This window comes from Onthophagus taurus, chromosome 10 (genome assembly GCF_036711975.1).
Source record: "Onthophagus taurus isolate NC chromosome 10, IU_Otau_3.0, whole genome shotgun sequence".
NCBI classification, from domain to species: Eukaryota; Metazoa; Arthropoda; class Insecta; order Coleoptera; family Scarabaeidae; genus Onthophagus; species Onthophagus taurus.
This window is the reverse complement of record NC_091975.1, coordinates 11,938,297-11,958,695: the sequence shown is the minus strand read 5'-3', so window position 1 is coordinate 11,958,695 and position 20,399 is coordinate 11,938,297. Positions and strand designations below refer to the sequence as shown.

Below are 20,399 nucleotides of genomic sequence, written 5' to 3'. Positions count from 1 at the left end.
CTGTTTAAGTGTTTTTTCTTTTTTTTTTAAGGTATAAATTTTTTTCAACTTATTTCAAATTTATATTTTTAAAGTCTAAACTAAATACCGTTAATAATTTTTATATTATTAGTTATCACTTGTTTTTTTTTTGTAAAATCATTTATATAATTTTGAATAAAAAAGAAGTGCCAAGAAGTACCTAGTTCGCTAGGAGGGCCTATCATAAATCACGTCCAGGTACTTTTTCGAGGTAATAATTGCTGCCACTACTGTTTCTAAGGGTCATAAAAACCACCAGAAGTATCGAAAACAATACACAATTTGCTAATGAAATAAAAACCAGTATTTTTTTTTCCATTAGCAACTTGTGCAACTACGAATTTTTCGAATTTTCTAATTTTTGAATATTTCTCTATATTAATGCATCTGAGAGCAAAAGTGTTAGATAGTAATGTGTTAAGGGTAAAATTTGCTACAACTTTTGTTCTAAAAGTTTTTCTGTATCATACTTTTATTACAATTTTTTTTCCATAAGCAACTTGAGTAACTACGACTTTTTCCAATTTTCACATTTTTGAAAATTTCTCTACATTGATGCATCTGACAGCAAAAGTGTTAGATAGTAATGTGTAAATGGTTAAATTTACTACAACTTTTGTTCTAAAAATTTTTCTGTATCATACTTTGATTACCATTTTTTTTTCCATTAGCAACTTGTGAAACTACGAATTTTTCCAATTTTCATATTTTTGAATATTTCTCTACATTGATGCATTTAAGAGCAAAAGGGTTAGATAGTAATGTGTAAAACATAAAATTTGCTACAACTTTTGTTGTAAAGATAAGTTGATGGAGGAGTCTGATAGGAAGCTTTTGAATATACAAAAGCATCTTAATCGGGCCAAAACGATCGAGATTAAACCACAAGAGTCGTTTTATTCAACTGTTGAAATTAAAAGTACCGATAGCAACTCAGATTCGTCGTTTCATTCGGCTATTTCGAACGATTTTGATGAGAATAACCCAAATGAAGGTGAGGGTAAAAAAATTGAATTAACTCCGTTAAAATTGACTCAAAACGTGGTTAAAGAAAATAATAAATCGATTTGTTCGGAGTTAGACTCGATTAATGCGAATTTGATAAATAACGATGTTGAGAATGAGTTAATTAAGATGGTGAGGGAGAATAAAGAGGCGGCTTTAAAGAACAAAATGAGGGTGATGTCGGACGAAATGGGGTTTATTTGGAACAATAATAACAACAAAGATTGTTGTGGGGAGCCAAAAATCGAATCGAATTTAAACGTCGTAAACGAAAATTTTAAAAAAATCGACGAAAATGTGTTAAATAATAATAATAACACGAAAGAAATAAATTTAATCAAGAACGATCGGAATTTAACGCTAAATTTGGCCCAAAACGATTCAAAGACGATTTTTAGCCAATTTTGGAAAAGCCCAAATTTCGAATTTCCCAAACCGATGTCGATCGATTCAACCCCCTCAACATCAATTTGTTCCAAATCAACGATCGAATTCCAATTCAACCCCACACCCACTTCACCAGATCTAAACAACTTGGAAAAACAAATCGAAAAAAGCGTCTCGATTCCGCTAAAAGCTCAAATTAATCTGATCGATAACGAATTATTACGCCACTTTTTTGTTAATTTGAAATATTTGGATCATTTGAAATTGTTTCGGAGTTATTTCTTTTTGTTGGATGGCGAGTTTAGTCGGAATATAACGGAGGAGTTGTTTAATAAGTTGTATAAGGGGAAAGATTCGAAACCGACGGATTTGTTGAATGTGAGTACTTTGCAAAATTTGATTCGACACGCGTTGGATTCGTCGATTAAATCGAAGGGGGAGTTTGCCTCGATTTTGTCGTTTAAGATTAATAATATTCCGAAGAATTTCGATTTGAACGACCCCGACGTGCTGAGTTGTTTGTCGCTGAGTTATGAAGTAAAATGGCCGTTAAATGTGTTGTTACCGAAGGATATCGTCGCGAAGTACGATGAGGTGTTCAAATTTTTGTTGAAGTTGAATATGGTGTCGTGGGTTTTGAAGGAGATGTTTCAGGTGAGTAATTTTTTTTCTGTTTAATCTATTTTAATCTACACATTGCTCTTTAACACTTTTGATGTTAAATGCATCAATGTAAAGAAATATGAAAATTCGAAAACTTCTTAGTTACATAAATGTAAAAAAAAACGGTAATCCCAGCATGATACAAAAAAATTTTTAGAATAAAAGTTGTAGCAAATTATATCTTTTATAAATTATACTCGAACACTTTTGCTCTCAGATGCTTCAATGTGGAGAAATATTTAAAATTTGGAAAAATTCATAGTTACATAAATGTAAAAAAAAATGGTAATACGAGCATGATACAGAAAAGTTTTAGAATAAAATTTATAACAAATTTTACACTTTACACATTATTATCTAAAATTTTTGCTCTCAAATGCATCAATGTCGAGAAATATTTAAAAATATAAAAATTTTAAAAATTCGTAGTTACGCAATTTGCTAATGTAAAAAAAATAGGGTAATCCGAGCATGATACAGAAAAATTTTTAGAATAAAAGTTGTAGCAAATTTTATCTTTTATAAATTATGCTCAAACACTTTTGCTCTCAGATGCTTCAATATAGAGAAATATTTAAAAATTAAAAAAATTCGTAGTTACATAAATTTAAAAAAAAATGGTTCTGCATCATGCTCGCATTACTTTTTTTTCCATTAACCAATTGTGGAATTTCAAATTTTTCCAATTTTCATATTTTTGAATATTTCTCTACAATGATGCATCTGCGAGCAAAAGTGTTAGATAGTAATGTGTAAAGGGTTAAATTTGCTACAACTTTTGTTCTAAAAGTTTTTCTGTATCATACTTTGATTACTATTTTTTTTCCCATTAGCAACTTGTGAAACTACGAATTTTTCCAATTTTCGTATTTTTGAATATTTCTCTACATTGATGCATCTGAGAGCAAAAGTGTTAGATAATAATGTGTAAAGGATAAAATTTGCTACAACTTTTATTCTAAAAGTTTTTCTGTATCATACTTTGATTAACATTTTTTTTCCATTACCAACTTGTCTAACTACAAATTTTTCCAATTTTCAAATTTTTGAAAATTTCTCTACATTGATGCATCTTAGAGCAAAACTGTTAGATAATAATGTATAAAGTGTAGAATTTGCTACAACTTTTATTCTAAAAGTTTTTCTGTATCATACTTTGATTACCATTTTTTTTCCATTACCAACTTGTCTAACTACAAATTTTTCCAATTTTCAAATTTTTGAAAATTTCTCTACATTGATGCATCTAGGAGCAAAAATGTTAGATAATAATGTGTAAAGGATAAAATTTGCTACAACTTTTATTCTAAAAGTTTTTCTGTATCATACTTTGATTACCATTTTTTTTCCATTACCAACTTGTCTAACTACAAATTTTTCCAATTTTCAAATTTTTAAAAATTTCTCTACATTGATGCATCTTAGAGCAAAACTGTTAGATAATAATGTATAAAGTGTAGAATTTGCTACAACTTTTATTCTAAAAGTTTTTCTGTATCATACTTTGATTACCATTTTTTTTCCATTACCAACTTGTCTAACTACAAATTTTTCCAATTTTCAAATTTTTGAAAATTTCTCTACATTGATGCATCTAGGAGCAAAAATGTTAGATAATAATGTGTAAAGGATAAAATTTGCTACAACTTTTATTCTAAAAGTTTTTCTGTATCATACTTTGATCACCATTTTTTTTCCATTACCAACTTGCCTAACTACAAATGTTTCCAATTTTAAAATTTTTGAAAATTTCTCTTCATTGATGCATCTAAGAGCTAAAATGTTAGATAATAATGTGTAAAGGATAAAATTTGCTACAACTTTTATTCTAAAAGTTTTTCTGTATCATACTTTGATCACCATTTTTTTTCCATTACCAACTTGCCTAACTACAAATGTTTCCAATTTTGAAATTTTTGAAAATTTCTCTTCATTGATGCATCTAAGAGCTAAAATGTTAGATAATAATGTGTAAAGGATAAAATTTGCTACAACTTTTATTCTAAAAGTTTTTCTGTATCATACTTTGATCACCATTTTTTTTCCATTACCAACTTGCCTAACTACAAATGTTTCCAATTTTGAAATTTTTGAAAATTTCTCTTCATTGATGCATCTAAGAGCTAAAATGTTAGATAATAATGTGTAAAGGATAAAATTTGCTACAACTTTTATTCTAAAAGTTTTTCTGTATCATACTTTGATCACCATTTTTTTTCCATTACCAACTTGCCTAACTACAAATTTTTCCAATTTTAAAATTTTTGAAAATTTTTCTTCATTGATGCATCTAAGAGCTAAAATGTTAGATAATAATGTGTAAAGGATAAAATTTGCTACAACTTTTATTCTAAAAGTTTTTCTGTATCATACTTTGATCACCATTTTTTTTCCATTACCAACTTGCCTAACTACAAATGTTTCCAATTTTAAAATTTTTGAAAATTTCTCTTCATTGATGCATCTAAGAGCTAAAATGTTAGATAATAATGTGTAAAGGATAAAATTTGCTACAACTTTTATTCTAAAAGTTTTTCTGTATCATACTTTGATCACCATTTTTTTTCCATTACCAACTTGCCTAACTACAAATGTTTCCAATTTTAAAATTTTTGAAAATTTCTCTTCATTGATGCATCTAAGAGCTAAAATGTTAGATAATAATGTGTAAAGGATAAAATTTGCTACAACTTTTATTCTAAAAGTTTTTCTGTATCATACTTTGATTACCATTTTTTTTCCATTACCAACTTGTCTAACTACAAATTTTTCCAATTTTCAAATTTTTGAAAATTTCTCTACATTGATGCATCTAGGAGCAAAAATGTTAGATAATAATGTGTAAAGGATAAAATTTGCTACAACTTTTATTCTAAAAGTTTTTCTGTATCATACTTTGATCACCATTTTTTTTCCATTACCAACTTGCCTAACTACAAATGTTTCCAATTTTAAAATTTTTGAAAATTTCTCTTCATTGATGCATCTAAGAGCTAAAATGTTAGATAATAATGTGTAAAGGATAAAATTTGCTACAACTTTTATTCTAAAAGTTTTTCTGTATCATACTTTGATCACCATTTTTTTTCCATTACCAACTTGCCTAACTACAAATGTTTCCAATTTTGAAATTTTTGAAAATTTCTCTTCATTGATGCATCTAAGAGCTAAAATGTTAGATAATAATGTGTAAAGGATAAAATTTGCTACAACTTTTATTCTAAAAGTTTTTCTGTATCATACTTTGATCACCATTTTTTTTCCATTACCAACTTGCCTAACTACAAATGTTTCCAATTTTGAAATTTTTGAAAATTTCTCTTCATTGATGCATCTAAGAGCTAAAATGTTAGATAATAATGTGTAAAGGATAAAATTTGCTACAACTTTTATTCTAAAAGTTTTTCTGTATCATACTTTGATCACCATTTTTTTTCCATTACCAACTTGCCTAACTACAAATTTTTCCAATTTTAAAATTTTTGAAAATTTTTCTTCATTGATGCATCTAAGAGCTAAAATGTTAGATAATAATGTGTAAAGGATAAAATTTGCTACAACTTTTATTCTAAAAGTTTTTCTGTATCATACTTTGATCACCATTTTTTTTCCATTACCAACTTGCCTAACTACAAATGTTTCCAATTTTAAAATTTTTGAAAATTTCTCTTCATTGATGCATCTAAGAGCTAAAATGTTAGATAATAATGTGTAAAGGATAAAATTTGCTACAACTTTTATTCTAAAAGTTTTTCTGTATCATACTTTGATCACCATTTTTTTTCCATTACCAACTTGCCTAACTACAAATGTTTCCAATTTTAAAATTTTTGAAAATTTCTCTTCATTGATGCATCTAAGAGCTAAAATGTTAGATAATAATGTGTAAAGGATAAAATTTGCTACAACTTTTATTCTAAAAGTTTTTCTGTATCATACTTTGATCACCATTTTTTTTCCATTACCAACTTGCCTAACTACAAATGTTTCCAATTTTAAAATTTTTGAAAATTTCTCTTCATTGATGCATCTAAGAGCTAAAATGTTAGATAATAATGTGTAAAGGATAAAATTTGCTACAACTTTTATTCTAAAAGTTTTTCTGTATCATACTTTGATCACCATTTTTTTTCCATTACCAACTTGCCTAACTACAAATTTTTCCAATTTTAAAATTTTTGAAAATTTTTCTTCATTGATGCATCTAAGAGCTAAAATGTTAGATAATAATGTGTAAAGGATAAAATTTGCTACAACTTTTATTCTAAAAGTTTTTCTGTATCATACTTTGATTACCATTTTTTTTTCCATTACCAACTTATCTAACTACAAATTTTGCCAATTTTCACATTTTTAAATATTTCTCTACATTGATGCATCTAAGAGCAAAAATGTTAGATAATAATGTGTAAAGGATAAAATTTGCTACAACTTTTATTCTAAAAGTTTTTCTGTATCATACTTTGATCACCATTTTTTTTCCATTACCAACTTGCCTAACTACAAATGTTTCCAATTTTAAAATTTTTGAAAATTTCTCTTCATTGATGCATCTAAGAGCTAAAATGTTAGATAATAATGTGTAAAGGATAAAATTTGCTACAACTTTTATTCTAAAAGTTTTTCTGTATCATACTTTGATCACCATTTTTTTTCCATTACCAACTTGCCTAACTACAAATGTTTCCAATTTTGAAATTTTTGAAAATTTCTCTTCATTGATGCATCTAAGAGCTAAAATGTTAGATAATAATGTGTAAAGGATAAAATTTGCTACAACTTTTATTCTAAAAGTTTTTCTGTATCATACTTTGATCACCATTTTTTTTCCATTACCAACTTGCCTAACTACAAATGTTTCCAATTTTGAAATTTTTGAAAATTTCTCTTCATTGATGCATCTAAGAGCTAAAATGTTAGATAATAATGTGTAAAGGATAAAATTTGCTACAACTTTTATTCTAAAAGTTTTTCTGTATCATACTTTGATCACCATTTTTTTTCCATTACCAACTTGCCTAACTACAAATGTTTCCAATTTTAAAATTTTTGAAAATTTCTCTTCATTGATGCATCTAAGAGCTAAAATGTTAGATAATAATGTGTAAAGGATAAAATTTGCTACAACTTTTATTCTAAAAGTTTTTCTGTATCATACTTTGATCACCATTTTTTTTCCATTACCAACTTGCCTAACTACAAATGTTTCCAATTTTAAAATTTTTGAAAATTTCTCTTCATTGATGCATCTAAGAGCTAAAATGTTAGATAATAATGTGTAAAGGATAAAATTTGCTACAACTTTTATTCTAAAAGTTTTTCTGTATCATACTTTGATCACCATTTTTTTTCCATTACCAACTTGCCTAACTACAAATGTTTCCAATTTTAAAATTTTTGAAAATTTCTCTTCATTGATGCATCTAAGAGCTAAAATGTTAGATAATAATGTGTAAAGGATAAAATTTGCTACAACTTTTATTCTAAAAGTTTTTCTGTATCATACTTTGATCACCATTTTTTTTCCATTACCAACTTGCCTAACTACAAATTTTTCCAATTTTAAAATTTTTGAAAATTTTTCTTCATTGATGCATCTAAGAGCTAAAATGTTAGATAATAATGTGTAAAGGATAAAATTTGCTACAACTTTTATTCTAAAAGTTTTTCTGTATCATACTTTGATTACCATTTTTTTTTCCATTACCAACTTATCTAACTACAAATTTTGCCAATTTTCACATTTTTAAATATTTCTCTACATTGATGCATCTAAGAGCAAAAATGTTAGATAATAATGTGTAAAGGATAAAATTTGCTACAACTTTTATTCTAAAAGTTTTTCTGTATCATACTTTGATCACCATTTTTTTTCCATTACCAACTTGCCTAACTACAAATTTTTCCAATTTTAAAATTTTTGAAAATTTTTCTTCATTGATGCATCTAAGAGCTAAAATGTTAGATAATAATGTGTAAAGGATAAAATTTGCTACAACTTTTATTCTAAAAGTTTTTCTGTATCATACTTTGATCACCATTTTTTTTCCATTACCAACTTGCCTAACTACAAATGTTTCCAATTTTAAAATTTTTGAAAATTTCTCTTCATTGATGCATCTAAGAGCTAAAATGTTAGATAATAATGTGTAAAGGATAAAATTTGCTACAACTTTTATTCTAAAAGTTTTTCTGTATCATACTTTGATCACCATTTTTTTTCCATTACCAACTTGCCTAACTACAAATGTTTCCAATTTTAAAATTTTTGAAAATTTCTCTTCATTGATGCATCTAAGAGCTAAAATGTTAGATAATAATGTGTAAAGGATAAAATTTGCTACAACTTTTATTCTAAAAGTTTTTCTGTATCATACTTTGATCACCATTTTTTTTCCATTACCAACTTGCCTAACTACAAATTTTTCCAATTTTAAAATTTTTGAAAATTTTTCTTCATTGATGCATCTAAGAGCTAAAATGTTAGATAATAATGTGTAAAGGATAAAATTTGCTACAACTTTTATTCTAAAAGTTTTTCTGTATCATACTTTGATTACCATTTTTTTTTCCATTACCAACTTATCTAACTACAAATTTTGCCAATTTTCACATTTTTAAATATTTCTCTACATTGATGCATCTAAGAGCAAAAATGTTAGATAATAATGTGTAAAGGATAAAATTTGCTACAACTTTTATTCTAAAAGTTTTTCTGTATCATACTTTGATCACCATTTTTTTTCCATTACCAACTTGCCTAACTACAAATTTTTCCAATTTTAAAATTTTTGAAAATTTTTCTTCATTGATGCATCTAAGAGCTAAAATGTTAGATAATAATGTGTAAAGGATAAAATTTGCTACAACTTTTATTCTAAAAGTTTTTCTGTATCATACTTTGATCACCATTTTTTTTCCATTACCAACTTGCCTAACTACAAATGTTTCCAATTTTAAAATTTTTGAAAATTTCTCTTCATTGATGCATCTAAGAGCTAAAATGTTAGATAATAATGTGTAAAGGATAAAATTTGCTACAACTTTTATTCTAAAAGTTTTTCTGTATCATACTTTGATCACCATTTTTTTTCCATTACCAACTTGCCTAACTACAAATGTTTCCAATTTTAAAATTTTTGAAAATTTCTCTTCATTGATGCATCTAAGAGCTAAAATGTTAGATAATAATGTGTAAAGGATAAAATTTGCTACAACTTTTATTCTAAAAGTTTTTCTGTATCATACTTTGATCACCATTTTTTTTCCATTACCAACTTGCCTAACTACAAATTTTTCCAATTTTAAAATTTTTGAAAATTTTTCTTCATTGATGCATCTAAGAGCTAAAATGTTAGATAATAATGTGTAAAGGATAAAATTTGCTACAACTTTTATTCTAAAAGTTTTTCTGTATCATACTTTGATTACCATTTTTTTTTCCATTACCAACTTATCTAACTACAAATTTTGCCAATTTTCACATTTTTAAATATTTCTCTACATTGATGCATCTAAGAGCAAAAATGTTAGATAATAATGTGTAAAGGATAAAATTTGCTACAACTTTTATTCTAAAAGTTTTTCTGTATCATACTTTGATCACCATTTTTTTTCCATTACCAACTTGCCTAACTACAAATTTTTCCAATTTTAAAATTTTTGAAAATTTTTCTTCATTGATGCATCTAAGAGCTAAAATGTTAGATAATAATGTGTAAAGGATAAAATTTGCTACAACTTTTATTCTAAAAGTTTTTCTGTATCATACTTTGATCACCATTTTTTTTCCATTACCAACTTGCCTAACTACAAATGTTTCCAATTTTAAAATTTTTGAAAATTTCTCTTCATTGATGCATCTAAGAGCTAAAATGTTAGATAATAATGTGTAAAGGATAAAATTTGCTACAACTTTTATTCTAAAAGTTTTTCTGTATCATACTTTGATCACCATTTTTTTTCCATTACCAACTTGCCTAACTACAAATGTTTCCAATTTTAAAATTTTTGAAAATTTCTCTTCATTGATGCATCTAAGAGCTAAAATGTTAGATAATAATGTGTAAAGGATAAAATTTGCTACAACTTTTATTCTAAAAGTTTTTCTGTATCATACTTTGATCACCATTTTTTTTCCATTACCAACTTGCCTAACTACAAATTTTTCCAATTTTAAAATTTTTGAAAATTTTTCTTCATTGATGCATCTAAGAGCTAAAATGTTAGATAATAATGTGTAAAGGATAAAATTTGCTACAACTTTTATTCTAAAAGTTTTTCTGTATCATACTTTGATCACCATTTTTTTTCCATTACCAACTTGCCTAACTACAAATGTTTCCAATTTTAAAATTTTTGAAAATTTCTCTTCATTGATGCATCTAAGAGCTAAAATGTTAGATAATAATGTGTAAAGGATAAAATTTGCTACAACTTTTATTCTAAAAGTTTTTCTGTATCATACTTTGATCACCATTTTTTTTCCATTACCAACTTGCCTAACTACAAATGTTTCCAATTTTGAAATTTTTGAAAATTTCTCTTCATTGATGCATCTAAGAGCTAAAATGTTAGATAATAATGTGTAAAGGATAAAATTTGCTACAACTTTTATTCTAAAAGTTTTTCTGTATCATACTTTGATCACCATTTTTTTCCATTACCAACTTGCCTAACTACAAATGTTTCCAATTTTAAAATTTTTGAAAATTTCTCTTCATTGATGCATCTAAGAGCTAAAATGTTAGATAATAATGTGTAAAGGATAAAATTTGCTACAACTTTTATTCTAAAAGTTTTTCTGTATCATACTTTGATCACCATTTTTTTCCATTACCAACTTGCCTAACTACAAATGTTTCCAATTTTAAAATTTTTGAAAATTTCTCTTCATTGATGCATCTAAGAGCTAAAATGTTAGATAATAATGTGTAAAGGATAAAATTTGCTACAACTTTTATTCTAAAAGTTTTTCTGTATCATACTTTGATCACCATTTTTTTCCATTACCAACTTGCCTAACTACAAATGTTTCCAATTTTAAAATTTTTGAAAATTTCTCTTCATTGATGCATCTAAGAGCTAAAATGTTAGATAATAATGTGTAAAGGATAAAATTTGCTACAACTTTTATTCTAAAAGTTTTTCTGTATCATACTTTGATCACCATTTTTTTTCCATTACCAACTTGCCTAACTACAAATGTTTCCAATTTTGAAATTTTTGAAAATTTCTCTTCATTGATGCATCTAAGAGCTAAAATGTTAGATAATAATGTGTAAAGGATAAAATTTGCTACAACTTTTATTCTAAAAGTTTTTCTGTATCATACTTTGATCACCATTTTTTTCCATTACCAACTTGCCTAACTACAAATGTTTCCAATTTTAAAATTTTTGAAAATTTCTCTTCATTGATGCATCTAAGAGCTAAAATGTTAGATAATAATGTGTAAAGGATAAAATTTGCTACAACTTTTATTCTAAAAGTTTTTCTGTATCATACTTTGATCACCATTTTTTTCCATTACCAACTTGCCTAACTACAAATGTTTCCAATTTTAAAATTTTTGAAAATTTCTCTTCATTGATGCATCTAAGAGCTAAAATGTTAGATAATAATGTGTAAAGGATAAAATTTGCTACAACTTTTATTCTAAAAGTTTTTCTGTATCATACTTTGATCACCATTTTTTTTCCATTACCAACTTGCCTAACTACAAATGTTTCCAATTTTGAAATTTTTGAAAATTTCTCTTCATTGATGCATCTAAGAGCTAAAATGTTAGATAATAATGTGTAAAGGATAAAATTTGCTACAACTTTTATTCTAAAAGTTTTTCTGTATCATACTTTGATCACCATTTTTTTCCATTACCAACTTGCCTAACTACAAATGTTTCCAATTTTAAAATTTTTGAAAATTTCTCTTCATTGATGCATCTAAGAGCTAAAATGTTAGATAATAATGTGTAAAGGATAAAATTTGCTACAACTTTTATTCTAAAAGTTTTTCTGTATCATACTTTGATCACCTTTTTTTCCATTACCAACTTGCCTAACTACAAATGTTTCCAATTTTAAAATTTTTGAAAATTTCTCTTCATTGATGCATCTAAGAGCTAAAATGTTAGATAATAATGTGTAAAGGATAAAATTTGCTACAACTTTTATTCTAAAAGTTTTTCTGTATCATACTTTGATCACCATTTTTTTCCATTACCAACTTGCCTAACTACAAATGTTTCCAATTTTAAAATTTTTGAAAATTTCTCTTCATTGATGCATCTAAGAGCTAAAATGTTAGATAATAATGTGTAAAGGATAAAATTTGCTACAACTTTTATTCTAAAAGTTTTTCTGTATCATACTTTGATCACCATTTTTTTTCCATTACCAACTTGCCCAACTACAAATTTTTCCAATTTTCAAATTTTTGAAAATTTCTCTACATTGATGCATCTAAGAGCAAAACTGTTAGATAATAATGTGTAAAGGATAGAATTTGCTACATCTTTTGTTCTAAAAGTTTTTCTGCATCATATTTTGATTACCGTTTTTTTTCCATGCATCACTCCAACACTCCATCGTGTTGGAAGATAAACCTTTTGGACATAATACTTGTATTCATGTTAAATTTTTCTGCCACACCAACATAACACTTTCTCTTATGTTTTTTAGACATTAAAAATATTTTCAAGACAATGTGGCCAACGCGAAGGATTCCTAATTTTATCACCACACTTCAAAAAAATCCAATCGTTTAGACACCGAATGAGCCAATTTTTGCAAGCTCTCCAAAACTACGTGATGAGCGAAGTCCTTCAACCGAGTTGGAGCGTTTTTGAAAAAAAGGTAACCTCAGCCATTAACCTCGACGATCTTTACAACATTCACACCGCTTACATCAAAGACATCCTTTTCAAGTAAGTCCAAAAAAAAGAATTGAAATTCGTAAGTATTTTTTTTTTCTTTTTTGACAATCTTTTAGGTGTTTATTAAATAAGCGATTCACCCCAGTTCGAGAAGTGATCGAAAACGTTGTTACATTAATTTTGAAATTCTTTCGTTACTTGTCTTCTGGACGGTGGGTTTTTGATGATGATGAGGGAGTTTATTCGCACACTAATATGAAAAAGCTCGAAACGATCTTTAGGAATTTCGAGGAATTCGCTGTTTATATATTTAAAGTTGGTCATAAAATCGTTAGGGTTGGATATCAACCGCATTTGTTACAATTATTGGATATGTTGGATGTTAATCAGTATTATTCGAAAAATATCAATTCTGAAATTTAAAAAAAAATTTTCTTTTCAAACAATTCTGTGCTTTATTAAACACTTTAGTATTATTTTGACCTAAAAAAAACCATACAAAAGTCATCTCCTTCTATTCCTACTAAAATTAAGTAATCCGGAAGTTTTTAAAAATTTTCAAAATTGTCTAAAAGTGTCTAAACGCTTTCTGGACAGTTTTAGACATTAGAAAAAGTAGCTAATCGCTTTCTGGGGCGAGACTCATCGATGTCTAAAAGTTTTCAGAAGCTTTTTAATGTTTTTTTTGCATAACCCAGAAATTTTTAAAGATTTCCATAATGATTAAAAAGTGTCTAAAAACATTTTGGAGATTCCCAGACGATACTCAAGTATGTCAAAATGTTTTTAGAAGCTCTTTACTAGATGTACTAAGTTATCCAGAAGTTTCTAAGAATTTCCAAATTAATTAAAAAGTGCCTCTAAATAATTTTGGAAATTCCCAGACGAGACTCAAGTATGTCAAAATGCCAAAATATGTTGGTTCCATGCAGTTGCTTTTTCTGCCAAGAAATTTTTCCTTTATCAGTATTGTATAAAAAGCTTTCTTTCACATTTTACTTTCGATTATGCTCAATGCAACTAATACAAGTTTGCAAAGCGAATATATTTCTTTATATTTTTAAAATAATAATAAAACAGACATATTAAAGTAAAGAAATGTGTGGAAAATTTCGAAATGAACTGAAACATGGAATAAAACAGCGTGTCCATTAAGCTTAATTTTTTCGTTAGCTATCTTATTTTAGGAATTTTTAAAATTTTCATATTTTCGTATTTTTATTAATTTTGACACATCTGAGGGCAAAAATAAAAGAGAGCAATATTGGGTAAGAATTAAATTTGCTACACCTTTTGTTTTAAAAGTTTTTTTATAAAATACTCTGATTCCCCAGTGCTACCATTATTTACTAGTAACACAAAAATTTTTTCAAATTTTCATATTTTCGCATTTTTCTGGATATTGACGCATCTGAGAGCAAAAATAAAAGAGAGCAATATTGGTAAGAATGAAATTTGCTACACCTTTTGTTTTAAAACATTTTTTATAAAATACTCCGATTTCCCAGTGCTACCGTTATTTACTAGTAACACAAAAATTTTTTCAAATTTTCATATTTTCGTATTTTTTTCGATATTGACGCATCTGAGAGCAAAAATAAAAGAGAGCAATATTGGTAAGAATGAAATTTGCAACAACTTTTGATTTAAAAGTTTTTTTATAAAATGCTCCGATTCCCCAGTGTTACCATTATTTATTAGTAAAATACCGAATTCTTAAAATTTTCATATTTTTCTCGATGTTGACGCATCTGAGAGCAAAAATAAAAGTGAGCAATATTGGTAAGAATGAAATTTGCTACAACTTTTGTTTTAAAAGTTGTTTTATAAAATACTCCGATTCCCCAGTGGTACCATTATTTACTAGTAACACAAAAAAATTTAAAATTTTCATATTTTCGCATTTTTCTAGACATTGACGCATTTGAGAGCAAAAATAAAAGAGAGCAATATTCATAAGAATGAAATTTGCTCCAACTTTTGTTTTAAAAGTTTTTCCATAAAATGCTTCGATTCCCAAATGCTACCTATATTTACTAGTAACATAAAAAATGTTTAAAATTTTCATATTTTCGCACTTTTCTCGATATTGATGCATCTTAGAGCAAAAATACAACAGAGCAATATTGGTAAGAATAAAATTTGCTACAACTTTTGTTTTAAAAGTTTTTTTAATAAAATGCTCCGATTCCCCAGTGCTACCTACCATTATCTGCTAGTTACAACAAATTTTTAAAATTTTCATATTTTCTTATTTTTTTCGATATTGACGCATCTGAGAGCAAAAGTAAAAGAGAGCAATATTGGTAAGAATGAAGTTTACTACAATTTTTGTTTTAAGAGTTTTTTTATAAAATGTTCCGATTTTCCAGTGCTACCTACCATTATCTGCTAGTAACGACGAATTCTTCAAATTTTCATATTTTCGTATTTTTATCAATTTTGACGCATCTGAGAGCAAAAGTAAAAGAGAGCAATATTGGTAACAATGAAATTTGCTACAACTTTTGTTTTAAAAGTTTTTTTATAAAATGCTCCGATTCCCAAGTGCTACCTACCATTATCTGCTAGTAACAACGAATTCTTCAAATTTTCATATTTTCGTATTTTTCTCGATATTGACGCATCTGAGAGCAAAAGTGAAACAGAGCAATATTGGTAAGAATGAAATTTGCTACAACTTTTGTTTTAAAAGTTTTTTTATAAAATGCTCCGATTCCCCAGTGCTACCTACCATTATCTGCTAGTTACAACGAATTCTTCAAATCTTCATATTTTTATCGATATGGACGTATCTAAGAGCAAAAGTGCAAGAGAGCAATATTGTTAACAATAAAATTTGCAACCATTTTTGTTATAAAAGTTTTCTTATAGCAAGCTCCGATTTCCAAATGTTACCTTTAATAACTTGAAAGAGTAACAAATCTTCATATTATCGTATTTACCTCGATATTGACCTATCTAAGAGCAAAAGTGCAAGAGAGCAATATTGTTAACAATAAAATTTGCAACCATTTTTGTTATAAAAGTTTTCTTATAGCAAGCTCCGATTTCCAAATGTTACCTTTAATAACTTGAAAGAGTAACAAATCTTCATATTATCGTATTTACCTCGATATTTACCTATCTAAGAGCAAAAGTGCAAGAGAGCAATATTGTTAACAATAAAATTTGCAACCATTTTTGTTATAAAAGTTTTCTTATAGCAAGCTCCGATTTCCAAATGTTACCTTTAATAACTTGAAAGAGTAACAAATCTTCATATTATCGTATTTACCTCGATATTGACCTATCTAAGAGCAAAAGTGCAAGAGAGCAATATTGTTAACAATAAAATTTGCAACAATTTTTGTTATAAAAGTTTTCTTATAGCAAGCTCCGATTCTCAAGTGTTACCTTTAATAACTTGAAAGAGTAACAAATTTTCATATTTTCGCATCTACCTCGATATTGACGCATCTAAGAGCAAAAATAAAAGAGAGCAATATTGGTAAGAATGAAGTTTACTACAATTTTTGTTTTAAGAGTTTTTTTATAAAATGTTCCGATTTTCCAGTGCTACCTACCATTATCTGCTAGTAACGACGAATTCTTCAAATTTTCAAATTTTCGTATTTTTATCAATTTTGACGCATCTGAGAGCAAAAGTAAAAGAGAGCAATATTGGTAACAATGAAATTTGCTACAACTTTTGTTTTAAAAGTTTTTTTATAAAATGCTCCGATTCCCAAGTGCTACCTACCATTATCTGCTAGTAACAACGAATTCTTCAAATTTTCATATTTTCGTATTTTTCTCGATATTGACGCATCTGAGAGCAAAAGTGAAACAGAGCAATATTGGTAAGAATGAAATTTGCTACAACTTTTGTTTTAAAAGTTTTTTTATAAAATGCTCCGATTCCCCAGTGTTACCTTTAATAACTTAAAAGAGTAACAAATTTTCATATTTTCGTATTTACCTCGATATTGACGCATGTAAGAGTAAAAGTGCAAGAGAGCAATATTGTTAACAATAAAATTTGCAACAATTTTTGTTATAAAAATTTTATTATAGCAAGCTCCGATTTCCAAATGATACCTATGATAACTTGAAAGAGTAACAAATTTTCATATTCTCGCATCTACCTCGATATTGACGCATCTAAGAGCAAAAGTGCAAGAGAGCAATATTATTAACAATAAAATTTCCAACAATTTTTGTTATAAAAGTTTTCTTATAGCAAGCTCCGATTCTCAAGTGATACTTTAATGATTTGAGAGTAACAAATTTTCATATTTTCGTATTTATCTCGATATTGACGCATCTAAGAGCAAAAATAAAAGAACTTTTGTTTTAAAAGTTTTTTTATAAAATGCTTCGATTCCCCAGTGCTACCATTATCTGCTTGTAACACAACAAATTCTTAAAAATTTCATATTTTCGTATTTTTATCGATTTTGACGCATCTGAGAGCAAAAATGAAAGAGAGCAATATTGGTAAGAATAAAATTTGCTACAACTTTTGTTTTAAAAGTTTTTTATAAAATACTCCGATTCCCCAGTGGTACCATTATCTTCTAGAAAAACAACGAATTCTTTAAATTTTCGTTTTTTTTTCGATATTGACGCATCTGAGAGCAAAAGTAAAAGAGAGCAATATTGGTAAGAATGAAATTTGCTACAACTTTTGTTTTAAAAGTTTTTTTATAAAATGCTTCGATTCCCCAGTGCTACCATTATCTGCTTGTAACACAACAAATTCTTAAAAATTTCATATTTTCGTATTTTTATCGATTTTGACGCATCTGAGAGCAAAAATGAAAGAGAACAATATTGGTAAGAATAAAATTTGCTACAACTTTTATTTTAAAACTTTTTTTATAAAGCGCTCCGATTCCCCAGTGCTACCATTATCTGCTAGAAAAACAACGAATTCTTCAAATTTTCATATTTTTATCGATATTGACCGGAGCCTATGATATTCCAGGCCGTATTGTAATGGTGGGGGTTCAGGGTACGATGACAAGGAAGGAATGTAACCGTTTTAAGACGACGTTCAATGTTATACGTAGATAAAAAAACATCACCTTCTATGACATTAAATTTTCATACTTTTTTCACAGTTTCTACAAAATTATTAAGAATTATTTATGATTTATGTATAATTATTTAATAATATATTGCACAAAACCAATGATACTTTATTTTCCAATGAATTAATTAGCTCATTAAAATTACAATTAAAATAATTTAGATTAACTTTTTGTACCAGTTGGTTTAAGAATATAGTTTTTAGCAATTGTGTATGGTTTGTGGACTTTTTAAAGTACGTTTCATACTCTTCTATAGTAATTTTAAATACAATATAAAGTAAATTCTGCAATAGTTCAGAAGAAAGAAAACATTAAACAAGTCGCAAATAATCTACAGAAGAAACCCTGAAAGTCGCTAACGTTTAGAAGCATGACAACGGTCCAACAACCTCATAACTCAACGGTTAAAACAGAACTGAGCGATGCCCCGAGATGAAGAAGCGTATTCTGAGATTTCAGTCTCCCCACCATTACAGTACGGCCTGGAATATCATAGGCTCCGTATTGACGCATCTGAGAGCAAAAGTTAAAGAGAGCAATATTGGTAACAATGAAATTTGCTACAATTTTTGTTTTAAAAGTTTTTTTATAAAATGCCCCGTTTCCCCAGTGCTACCATTATCTGCTAGTAACACAACAAATTCTTAAAAATTTCATATTTTTGTATTTTTATCGATATTGACGCATCTGAGAGCAAAAGTGAAAGAGAACAATATTGGTAAGAATAAAATTTGCTACAACTTTTGTTTTAAAAGTTTTTTTATGAAATGCTCCGATTCCCCAGTGCTACCATTATTTACTAGTAAAATACCGAATTCTTAATATTTTCATATTTTTGTATTTTTCTGGATATTGACGCATCTGAGAGCAAAAATAAAAGAGAACAATATTGGTAAGAATAAAATTTGCTGCAACTTTTGTTTTAAAAGTTTTTTTATAAAATGCTCAGATTCTCCAGTGCTACCTATCATTATCTGCTAGTAAGAACGAATTCTTAAAATTTTCATCTTTTCGCATTTTTCTCAATATTGACGCATCTGAGGGCAAAAATAAAAGAGAGCAATATTTGTAAGAATGAAATTTGCTACAACTTTTGATTTAATAGTTTTTTTATAAAATGCCTCGATTCTCCAGTGCTACCATATCTGCTAATAGAACAACGAATTCTTAAAATTTTCTTATTTTCGTATTTTTATCGATATTGACGCATCTGACAGCAAAAATAAAAGAGAGCAATATTGGTAAGAATGAAATTTGCTACAACTTTTGTTTTAAAAGTTTTTCTATAAAATTCTCCGATTCCCGAATGCTACCTATATTTACTAGTAAAGCAACGAATTTTTCAAATTTTCGTATTTTTCTCGATATTGACGCATCTGAGAGCAAAAGTGAAGGAGAGCAATATTGGTAAGAATGAAATTTGCTACAACTTTTGTTTTAAAAGTTTTTTTATAAAATGTTCCGATTCCCCAGTGCTACCATTATCTACTAGTAAGATTCCGATTTTTTAAAATTTTCATATTTTAGTAATTTTTGGCGCTCTCTTCCGTGTTGCCAAATCATTCGAAAGTGTCACTCAGGTAACGGAGATCCATTGCAAACATCTTCTAAAAATTGGTAGCGTCTGTTTACATGAGTGGTACTCTAGTAAACAGACATTATATCTCAAAACTTAGCAGAATATCCCGTGTATCTAACTTTATACTTCTGATTGATTGCACAAAATGTACAAAATCTGTGATATATGATTCTGTTTTACCTGTATAAGAAGACAAAATCTTGAAAAGGTTTTTTGCCAGCTGATACGTTGAAAAATTTATAGCATTAATAATAGCGGAACATGCAGTTTATGCTTATGAAGGTAGCAGCGAAGTTTTTTCAAAGTCTGGAAACAGAAGTAAACCCTGAACTTGTGAAATTTTGCAATTTTCGTCGATTAAGTTTTAAAAATTCGTATAAAATCGATTTCTTGGAATATGAGTATGAAAATCGCTTTTCCTACGGATTTTCACATTTTCGTATTTTTCTCGATATCTCTACGCCTGAGTGCAAAAGTGTAAGAGAGTAATATTGTTAAGCATAAAATTTGCTACAACTTTTGTTTTAAAAGCTTTTTTATAAAATGCTCCGATTCCCAAGTGCTACATTATTTGCTAGTAACACATAAATTCTTAAAAATTTCATATTTTCCTATTTATATCGATATTGACGCATCTGGCAGCAAAAGTGAAAGAGAGCAATATTGGTAACAATGAAATTTGCTACAACTTTTGTTTTAAAAGTTTTTCTATAAAATTCTCCCATTCCCGAATGCTACCTATATTTGCTAGTAAAACAACGAATTCTTCAAATTTTCGTATTTTTATCGATTT

The 20,399-nt window shown here is 27.5% G+C and overlaps 1 protein-coding gene across 1 annotated transcript in view; it reads left to right on the top strand.

The window, feature by feature from the left end:
* Window positions 1–13,398, top strand: part of LOC111416040 (gamma-tubulin complex component 6) — a 35,849-nt gene extending 22,451 nt beyond the window's left edge. Inside the window, exons 8-10 of the mRNA XM_071199388.1 lie at window positions 824–2,067; window positions 12,759–13,003; window positions 13,069–13,398. Coding sequence (XP_071055489.1) covers window positions 824–2,067; window positions 12,759–13,003; window positions 13,069–13,375 — 1,796 coding nt within the window. The 3' untranslated portion in view covers window positions 13,376–13,398. The remainder of the gene's footprint in view (window positions 1–823; window positions 2,068–12,758; window positions 13,004–13,068) is intronic.
* The last annotated feature ends 7,001 nt before the right edge of the window (window positions 13,399–20,399 follow it).